The 11,266-nt window shown below is 38.5% G+C and overlaps 1 protein-coding gene across 1 annotated transcript; it reads right to left on the reverse strand.

The window, feature by feature from the left end:
* Window positions 1–9,210: 9,210 nt before the first annotated feature.
* Window positions 9,211–9,966, reverse strand: LOC132270428 (uncharacterized). Its single transcript, XM_059771608.1, has one exon. The coding sequence runs from the start codon at window positions 9,964–9,966 to the stop codon at window positions 9,211–9,213; it is 756 nt and encodes a 251-aa protein (XP_059627591.1).
* Window positions 9,967–11,266: the final 1,300 nt, after the last annotated feature.

Consider the following 11,266-nt stretch of genomic DNA (forward strand, 5'->3'; position numbering starts at 1 on the left):
AGGTGTCTTAATTAATTCCCGTAGCATTTCGAGTTGCATTATCAAAGAGTTGCATCACTCCAAAACAACCTTAAAAGGTTTCAAGTGTAAAAGGGTGTCTTGATTTCCACAATCCCTCAGGCGTGCCCAGAATCCCAACTGTTTAACGCTAATTCTATTTCAAATGGTATAAGAAATTAAAGTATCGCTTCAACTATATATAAAAAAGGTACAACGCAATACATTCAATTTCTTTCATTTCTCTTGCTCGTTTTATCTCTATATGGCAAAAAATTCTACCCATAGGAAAAAAATGTTAGAGGTTTTCTTACTCCACATACAACTTTGAACCATTTAAGAGGGAACACATTTTTGGTTTGTATGCATCAAATCAAATCACAAAATCCTATTTTTTGGAAAGTTATGTTTCAGTTCTTGTGAATGCAGTGCCACACTTTGGTAATGATTTTTGAATTAATTTAAAAAATTATATATGTTCTTCTCCAAGGCTATTTTCAAGATACTTAGTAGAATCAAATTTGGTGGCCAATTAATTAATTAACTGATTAATTATATTCCTTAACAATTCGTTGAACTTCTCAAAATTTCATAGATTAAATTATTACATTTGCGGTATTTGATACACAACATCATTATTAGATGATTCTCATGATTTATAAAATCTCTAACGCTACAAATTCTTTTTTCATTTTTGTAAATCAATTCCAAAAAATTAGACTCATCCAAAAGTCACATTATTTCTTTTCATACAAGTCTATTTTTTAATTTCCAAAAGATATGACTCATCACAAAAGTAATTGAATTTTTAAAAATCACTTTTCTCTATTTTAGTCCATTTAGTGTTTGAATACTGTATTAGTGTTTAGATTATAATTTTAGTTATTTTACTAATGAAAATTTATGAGTTAGAGATATATATATATATATATATATATATATATATATATTAATTTAAACACTTGTTTTAACATTATCAGTTAAAATAAGTGACATTCTTAGTTCAACATTGTCATTTAGTGTTTGAATACGTTATCAGAGGGAGCACGCGCATTCTCAGTTTATAAGTACTCCCAACTCTCCCCTAATGTTTGCTTTTTTATCACTTAATCAGATTCCAATGGTATGTGTTCGGCTCCTATAAACCGAGGTTCCACTTTCTGGGTGAGTGGAAAGTAGGAGTGGATGTCGGGTGTGCCAGGAACTGTTATCGTTCCAAAGTGGATATACGAACAACTATCCAATAGGAGAGTGTAAGGATCAGGCGATCGAATGAAGGACTGGAATTACCACCTTTAAGGGTTCTTTTTGCCTTGAAAAAGGACTTTTGGACTGAACTATGGCTAGTGGAAAGGAAAACGGTATTGAAAGTGCAGGACTTCAAAGTAAAGTGCTGGAAAGTAGGAATAATAAGTGCAGGACTTGAATTAAACATATTGAAGGTGCATTACATAAATGAAAAGATACATGAATGTAAAGATATTGAAGTGCTTTTTGCTGTGTGATTTGAACAGGGTTTGTAAACTAGCTCTAAGTGTTCTATTTATAGAGCTTCATGCATGCATTAACTAGGTCTGGCAACTTCAGCAGCTTCCATGTGGAATGGTTCCGGACTGCCACATATCCCATGATTCCTCAGCGGTTGTAACTTCTTCCATCTTATCCATCTTCTGTTGTAGACTTCAACCACGTTCTCTCTAGTCTTCAATGAATTTGTGTCATGGGTAGTTTCAGAATGAATTCCCACGTGTTCTCTTTGTGACTTGGCAAGTGTCCCATGATTTTATTCTTCTTCCTCACGCCGTCAACTCCTTTCCTTAACTTTAGACACGATTTCACCAACTGCTACCCTGTCACCCATGACCCTTGATAACTTCCCTTGGTTAGTGGTAGTTTCCTTATAGGTTTCCACCACTTTCAACCGATATATTCCTGTTTAGCAAAGTGTCCCATGAATTATAGTAGTCTTTCACTTCTGTTAGAACCCTCCTTACGAATATATATCATGCACATATAAGGAAATTTTTTGTAGACCACGTTCTCCTAGCTTTGGGTAACTTCCTTCTAGTTGAGCTTTCCATTCTGGTCTTTGTATCATGATGTCATGGCCCCAAAACTTCAACGATATTTCTCTTCATGGGCAAAACATATATATATATCTATATCCAGGAATATACATCATTGCCCACGATCTTCTGCCAACCACATTCCCTTGGATTTTAGTAACTTCCATCTTAAGACTTTCCTTCTAGGCTTTGGAGTTCATGTCGCCATGATCTCCTTAACTTTAGTAACTTCTTCATCATGGGTAGTTTATCCAACCTATTCTCTTTCCTTCAATAGACCACGGTTTCCTTGACTTCTGGCTAAAACCTCCATATTTGCTTCATGGCGTCATGGTTGTGATGCACTTCCCAAATTCTAGCAAACTCTCTTCATTCTTGCCTCATCAGAATTCAAGCATCATGGGCTCACGAAAATTACTCCATCGTGGGTTACATATATATATATATATATATATATATATATATATATAAAGAAATAAACTGAATTCCCACGTTCTGCTGAATTTTAGCAAAAAGGTTGACCTGGCTTGAGTAGTTGCTGATGTCTCCTAAAAATAAGGAGAAAATATTACCTCCACATTCCCTCTTGTGACTTGGTCAACTTTGTTCTAAAAATGGAAAATTCCCATTTAATTGGTATCCTATATTAATAGGATCTTCCAAATAAATTCAAACAGAATTAATCTACCATGGCAAGTCGAATAAAACTCACCATGTGTCAATAAACTATTGGTTGTTTGAATCTTTGACTTTAGCCTTCTCATGAAGTTGCACTCATGGTAATTTCTTCATGCAATCTTCTCGTTCTTTTAGGACTTTATATCCTAAGTTTGGTAAGTCCTAGTGGGACTCACCACTCCTTTTAATTTCCCGTAGAATTAATATTCCAAAGGAATATTTATTAATATCTTACTCTAACATGGCAAGTTCCATTAAAACTTGCCATGTTACTTCTTTCTATTAATAATCCACCTTAACAATTCCACGTCACATCCTCATATTCTTGGATTATTGGAATACTAAATTAATATGGCATGCTTGTTAAAACTCTCCACTTGTCTTCTTTCCATTCGGCAAAATAATGGAATAAACATATGCCCCCTAAATTCCATGCCTTGTGGGTCTTCCTAAAAATAAGGTGTGGGATCTGAATTCCGCCATTAACATACCACCATCATGGTTTTTAACCTTTAAATACTTAACACAATTAATCCCCTTAGCACCTACAATATTAATTACCTCCAATCACCAACCCCTCTAAGTATCATGTGCCCCCAAAAGACGATTCCCCATAAAAATCTCTTGACTTTCCTTTTTCTTATTTCAAAACTTATACCCAACTTCTTGTTAACATGCCTTTGGACTCTTGGAAAACTCAAAATAATCATTTAAAAGAAACAATCCCTATCACACGTGACTGTTCCCTCGGCTTCCTCTACAAACAATCTCTTCCATCAATGATCCCGAATCTCAAAGGAAATCCTATCCATTTACGGCTAAAAGCTGTCAAACCTCACCATCCTAGTTATTACTCTTTTTGAATTTTGAAATCCTTCAACTACTCACCCTAAAAAACGTATCTTAAACCTTAATGCCTCTTTGACAACTCCTATATAAATCTTCTCCATCCTTATCGTTCACCAATAACTTTCCTTCTATCATTTTTCCTCCTTCTGAAACCCTAAAGGACATCTCCATCCACGAAAAAATTACAGACCATGGCTCCTAAGAAACCTTCCAAGCCAACTTCTAGCTCATCCCTGGCAGCTTCTTCTGTTCAAACCAAAACCAAAATTAGAAGCCACAGTCACCAAGTTCAAGTACTCTTGAAGTCTCTAAACCCTGCTAGACTTCATCTTGAACCTCTGATTCACTTCAAAGACTCCTCAGTTGGATTGGGTCCAGCCTTTGCCAACGTGGCCCCCTCTGAATTAGCCGAATTCTACCCTTCTAGTAAGTTTCCATTCCCTTTCGATTCAGAGTTCCCTCCTATTTCAAAGAAAGGGAAAAGAGTAAAACCCTCATTCAGCATAAGAAACTGGCCAATATATCGTTCATCCTGGTCTTCATGGGTGAGTCATCTTTCCAAGGACGAGAAAATTTCTTCACAGTGGAAGAAATAGGGCATCTGTGACATTATCCAAATCAGTAAGTCCTCCGTAACACTTGATCCGAACCTCCTCTTTCTAGCCCTTTTCTTTTGGTCTTCAACCACCAATTCTCTGTATCTTAAATGTGGAATGATGTGCCCTACTTTGAGAGATATTTGTTGCATCACAGGTCTTAAGCTTCATGGAGATGACGTAAGTGCCACCCTCTTTGTTGAACAATTCCTCTTTCCAACCAAAACCACTAGAAGTAAGAAGTTTATCTCCTCCTATCTCCCTTTTATTAAACACTGTAGGCAAACCGGCCCAGTTCAAGAAGATGAGCACATTGCTTTCCTGATTTGTTGGTTTTCTAGCCACTTGCTATGCGTTCCATCTGGTCAAGTCACAAAAGACTTTGTTCAAGTGGCGGTTTCCCTAGCCAGAAATGGAGACTTAGCATTAGCTCCCCTTGTACTTTCTCATTTATACAGAGGTCTTCACAATCTCCTTACTTCCAAGTTTTCAAGGTTCCAAGGCCTCTTCTGGTTGTTACAAATGTGGCTTAAGGTGTACTTCTAAAACAGAACTTCACCCCTAATCACTCCAACTGGAAAATCCCTTCTGTGCCATTCTTTGGCAACCGCAGATCCTTCTCCTTTCAGCTTTGTTGAAAACTTTGAATATTTCTACAATCAATGTGAGACTGGAAACGATGAGTTCTTTGATCCATTCACTGCCATTGGTCGCATGCCATCATGGTTGGTTCCATCTCCCTGAGTGTCTACCAAGAAACATTCTGAAGATTGGAAAAATATTTGGGCCAGCTTCCTTATTGCTCGTGACCTCCATTACAGCACTGCTCAACCTACTTTGAAGAATAGTTTCTGTGGCGTTGAGTTCTATAACCCAACCCAACTAGCAAGGCAAATGGGCTTTACCCAAATGATTCCTTTGCCACCCTGCAAATCTTACAATAGATTCTTTGACCAACGTGTTCGTCTTACAGATACTAAACAATTTGCAGCGATTGACCAAGCCTATGCAGCAGAAAAAATAGCTTTTAATTTCAAAGGCCATATTAGCAAGCCTCAATCAACCAATGAATTCGATGTATGGTGGTCAGCTTATATCTCCTCCACCCGAACCAAGAATCATAAGGCTATCTGTGATTCCATACTGGCATCTTTCAAGCCTCTGTGTCCAAGTATTAATGTATTTATTGTAAATTCCATTCCCTTTTGAAATCCATCAACCCTTCATATATTGAGACTTGGTTAATTTCAGATAAAGAAGAGGAAATACTCGAAGAAAGTGAAGAGGAAGAAGGTGGAGAGAAAACCACCACAGTGGCTAGTAAAATTGAGGGTGTAGCCGAAAGTGGTGACGTAAGTGTTGAGAGTCTTTCCTCAAGTGATGATGATGAGGAAGTGGAAGAAGTTGAAGAGGAAATACCAGAAGAGGAAGATGATGTTTTATACAAAGCGAGGGGAAAGGAAAAACTTCTTAGGTACTTCAACTTGGTTGAACTTGACTTTCCATTTTCTGGACCTTACTTATATTTCCTCTCACAGGGACTGGCCATTGTCAAAAAGGAATTTCAGCCCCAACTATCCTCTTCTGATGAAGATTCTTCTAATGGAGAAGTTGACATTTCCAAAGGGCGAACCGCTACTCAGCATTCCAACAAAGCCCTAAAAATGCGTAGCCCTTCCGGAAAAGTTATTGGAAAAGCTAAAAGGAAAATCATGCCTGAATTGGAAAAAATAGAAGAGTTCAAACAAACTGGAGACTCCCCAAAACACAAGAAACCAAAGTCATCCAAAGAGCTTGTTTTGGTAAGTCTCAATCCCTATCATTCTCTATCTCATTACTTTACACTTTAAAACATTTATAACTTCAACTTGACCAATAGGGCTCTACTATAGGACACAATTTCATGAATATCCACCTGGATCAACAAGTTGCACAAGGAGAGCTTTAAGCTTCAATTATGAAGAGTTTGACCATCAAGAATGAGAAAAGTCTGCCCATTCCAACTTCCACTATTAGAATATCCATTCCTTCCAGAACTGGTGGAACTGCTACTGGTCATACTCTTTTCATCCTAGAGGCAAGTCTTCATTCCTTTACACTTCACCTCCTTTCTTTCTTTCTATCTAATAGAAACTTGTTTCCATTTCAGGAAACTCCTTCCTTATCTACCTCAACCTCCTTTATGATGCAGAGGAGAGCCCTTCCAACCTTGGCTGATCTTTACAAAGTGATCAAGGCCACCAAATCTTCCAGTACTTCTACTTTAAGTGCCAGTGTCCTCACACTTCCAGGACCTTCGGATGATGCTATCATGGTAGCTTAATAGAAATTATTGACTTTTCTTGCCCATGATATAGAAGATGTGGTTTCTTTCCACCAAAGTCTGGCCAGCACTATCATGACCCTCAAAAAACATCCTACATTTCTAGAATCTATCCAAATTGCCTTAACTAAGCTGCAACGTCAACTCCAATTCATTGTCAGCCATGTAAGTTCTAGTACTTCCGCAATTTCTGAGTATGAAAAGGAACCCAAGCTCAGAGATAAGGCTTTTGAGGATTTCCAACTCTCCTTAGAATCCTACCCAGAAATCAAGGATCGGGCTGAAAAGCTTATGATCAAGAAAGAACTGAATGAAGAACTGGCCAAAATTCAAAGGGAATTGGAACAAGTAGAACGTGAAGAACTTGAATTGGACCAAACAGCTAATGCCCTTGTCAATGCGTCCGAGCCTTTAAGGAAAGAATGGGAAAAGCGAGTTGAAGCCTTTCCTAAATTTGAGGATGCAAAGGTTAAAGCAGTGGCTGTTCTTGGAGAAACAAGGAAAAATTTGGAATGAACTTGGATGTGTTCTTGCCTCTATTTGATCTCATGTGATTCTCTTTGTGGTTCTATCGTGTGGTTGTTTTTGGAAAACTTGTGGACAAGAAATAAGTAATGGGTACTTTTGCATGGCCAATCCTAGGTTTCGGAGGCCATTTTTGAATTTTGTAATGAAATCTAGTATCTAATGAGATAACGTTCTATTTCCCAACCTTTTGCATATGCCTCTTTCATAATTTATATGGAAAAGAAATTTCTAAGTCACTGAAACTGGAAAATTTCTTCACATATATTTACAATAAGGCATAGCCATATAATTGGCTTTCCATAACAAAGGAAATTCAAAGAAATAAAAGAAATTGCCATAATGGAAATGCATGTATATACAAGCAAGATGAACAATTTCCAGTATGAACAGATGCTGGAACACGTAGCGTAGCCAGTTCCTCAATGAAGTCTTCCATACTTAAGAAATCAGCTGATCTTGGAAATTCAACTAAGTCCGCTTCCTAACTTTAGCCAATGTACGTTTCCAAGTACTTAGCCACTTACTGGAATGAATCCTTCCTCCATTTTGACTTAGCTACCAGAATGACCAAAATATGGTCAACATTCCTCCTTTCCAACTTTCTGGTAACTTGGAAAGGGGAGGTACCAGCCACATTATGTGGCCGGTTGAATGAGTGTTGTTTTCTAATCTTCATAGATGGAAGGGTGGTACTCTTTCAAGTACACACCATTCACAGGGTGCCTATAAGACCCTCCATCTATATCCATTAATCTATAAGCCCCTTTTCCAAGGACTTGTTCTCCTAAGTAAGGACCTTCCAAATTAGGAGTCCATTTTCTATACTCCAATGTTCTGACTCCTGGTAGAAACTTGACTTGCCATACCAAGTCTTCTTCAACGAATGTCTTCGCCTTGACCTTCTTATTATATGCTCGCATGACTTTCTTCTTTTGAGTAATAATATGGTCTAAGGCATTGAGACGAACTTCATCAAGATCTTCTAATTCTGCCAACATGGCATGGTTGTAATATGCTGGAGTTAGTCTATTTTGGAAAGCCACCCTTGCATAGTCATCTCCATTGGAAGGACGACATCATGCCCATATGTAAGCATATATGGTGTGATGCCCGTACTTGACCTTTTTGAATTTCTGTAGGCCTAAAGAGCTTCAGAAAGCAAGTGATGCCACTCCCTTGGATGATCCTCAATCATCTTTTTAAGGATGTTGAGAATTACTTTGTTGGAAGCTTCTGCTTGTCCATTTGCTTAGGTAAAATATGGAGTGGAACTGATCATTTGTACACCACACTCAGCACAATAATCCAAGACCTTGCTTCCAACAAAGGAAAAACCTCTGTCAGTGGTGATAGTCTCTGGAATTCCAAACCTGTGTATAATGTGCTTCTTGATGAAATCAATCACTGTTGACTGCTCACAGGTCTTTAATGGAATAGCCTCAACCCACTTCGTGAAATAATCTGTTGCCACCATTATGTGAGTATGGCCATCTGAAGATAGAGGCCTTAGTTTTCTAATAAAATCCAAAGCCCACCCTCTAAATGGCCATATTTTTACTATCGACTGCATATTAATAGCTGGAACTCTTTGGATCGGGCCATGTTCTTGACATGCAATACAAGTCTTAGCAAATTCTATGCAATCTTTCAATATACCTTTCCAATAATAACTATACCTTCTAAGGAGCCACCTCATCTTGATTCCAGCTTGATGTGCTCCGCATATTCCAAGGTGTGATTCCACCATTACCCTCATGGACTCATCCTTTTCGAGGCATCTTAACAAAAGTCCATCTTCCTTACTCTTCTTGTAGAGGTCCCCATCAATCAGATTGTAATGTGGTGCGAAAAGCTGAATTCTCTTGTCCACTTTGGAGCTAGGCTCCTGCAAGAATTGGATAATTGGTGTTCTCCAAGCATCCAAATCTAATCCATCTATATCAATATTGAAAACCTCCCATGGCTTATTGGCAGGTTTGATTCTTTCTGGCTCTTCAGATTGGAAATGACTTGCCATCTCATACCGTAACTCTACCGAAGGAAAAGTCCTTTTAATTGTGATCAGAGCTTCTTACACACCCGGTGGGACTTTCACTCGAGAGGCTAATTGTGCTAGAACATCAGCCTCCATATTTAAATGTCTAGGCCAATATTTGAGTTGGAAATCATCAAACTAGCAAAGTAACTCTAAGGCCAAAGAGTGGAAAGGCCTTGGATGCCAGTTAAGACATCTATATTCTTCAGATAGTTGGCTAAGTATCAAGTTGGAATCTCCAATAATTTGGACCTTCTCCACCTTTAGCTTTAGCAGAATCTCCAGCCCAATAATTAGTGCCTCGTACTCAGCTTGGTTGTTTGTACACTTGAAATCCAAGAAGAAAGAAAATTTGGTTTTCATTCCTTTCGAAGAAATGATGACTATTCTAGCTCCACCTCCATCATGAGTGCTTGATCCATCAAACATGAGAGTCCAAGGTGTGTAGTCAAGGTAGAGATTATCCACCTCATCACATATTTCTGAATCTATCTTAGTGGATGGATGATCTGCTAGAAATTCTGCTACCCCCCTGCCTTTGACTGCCTTTTGTGCAATATACTTGAAGGAAAACTCCATTAAGGCCAATGACCACTTTCTAATACGTCCAGTAATCAAAGGCCTTGAAAGCATATACTTAATCAAATCTGTTTGAGAAATGATATATACGGCCACTGGCAACATATAGGTTCTTAACTTCATAGCCGCATAGTATAAGGAAAGGCACAACTTTTCAATGGAAGTGTACATACATTCCACTGGAGTGAGCACCCTACTTAGATAATATATGGCTTGCTCTTTCCCCCATTCATTATTCTGAGCTAATAGAGTTCCAATGGACTCATTGGCGGCCGATAAGTTTAATCTTAAAGGCCGTTTCTTGATTGGAGGCATCAACACTGGAGGGTTGGCCAGGTAGCTTTTCAAACCTTCAAAGGCTTACTGGTGCTGTTCTGTCCACTTGAATTCCTCAGCATCCTTCAATTTTAGCAAAGGGGAGAAAGCATGAGTCTTTCCAGCATGGTTGGCAATAAACCTCCTTAAATATCCAACCTGGCCGAGGAATTGCTGCTACTCTTTCTTGGTGGACGGTGGTTTTGCTTCAATAATTGCCTTTGCTTTTGAGAAATCGCTGCAACTCTTTCTTGATGGACGGTGGCTTTGCTTCAATGATTGCCTTTGCTTTATTTTGATCTATCTCAATACCTCTTTGGTGGACCAAGAAACCTTGGAAATTTCTAGCTGAAACCCCAAAAACACACTTCAAAGGATTCATCTTTAACTTGTGCTGCCTCATCCTTTCAAAAGCCATCTTCAAATTGTAGAGATGTTGATCTTTAACCGAGGACTTGATGACCACATTATCAATGTAGACTTCCAAGAAATGGCCAATCATGTCATGGAATATGGCATTCATGGCTCTTTAATATGTTGCTCCGGCATTCTTCAACCCAAATGGCATGACAACCCATTCAAAGGTTGCAATGGAACCTGGACATCTAAAGGCTGTCTTGGCAATATCTTCCTCTGCAATGTAAATCTGGTTGTACCTGGAATGTCCATCCATGAATGAAAGAATTTCATTCTTGGCAGCAGAATCTACTAACTGGTCAGCAACAGGCATGGGATACTCATCTTTTGGAGTTGCAAGATTGATATTCTGAAAATGCACACATACCCTTAGCTTGCCATTTTTCTTAACAACTGGAACTATATTAGAAATCCAGTCAACATACCTGGCGGTTCTTATAAAACCAGCCTTGTGTATCCTTTCTATCTCTTCTTTAACCTTTAGAACAACTTCTTGGGACATCCTTCTTGGAGGCTACTTGAAAGGCTTGAAACCTTCCTTAATTGGCAACTTATGCTTTACCAGCTCTCTGGAAAGACTTGGCATTTCCTCGTAGGTCCATGTAAAGCAATCTTTGTATTTTTCAAGTAAGGAAATCAATTCTTCTCTAAAGGTTGGTTCCAAAAGCTTACTGATGTAGGTAGGCCGAGGGTCTTGTTCTGTTCCAAGATTAACTTCCAAAAATGGATCTTATACTTCAGCCTTGAGATCGTCTAACTTCGTTGGCGCCACCTTCAAGTCTGTCAGCTGGATAGCATCCAACTTGTCTTCAGTATCTTTCATAATCTCCAAAACATTGGTTGAAAATGAAGTACCAGCAATAGCAGCCCTTTCCAACCATAG

This window comes from Cornus florida, unplaced genomic scaffold, assembly GCF_030987335.1.
Source record: "Cornus florida cultivar Cherokee Brave unplaced genomic scaffold, ASM3098733v1 CherokeeBrave_3.0.0_Hap2_Chr08, whole genome shotgun sequence".
NCBI lineage: Eukaryota > Viridiplantae > Streptophyta > Magnoliopsida > Cornales > Cornaceae > Cornus > Cornus florida.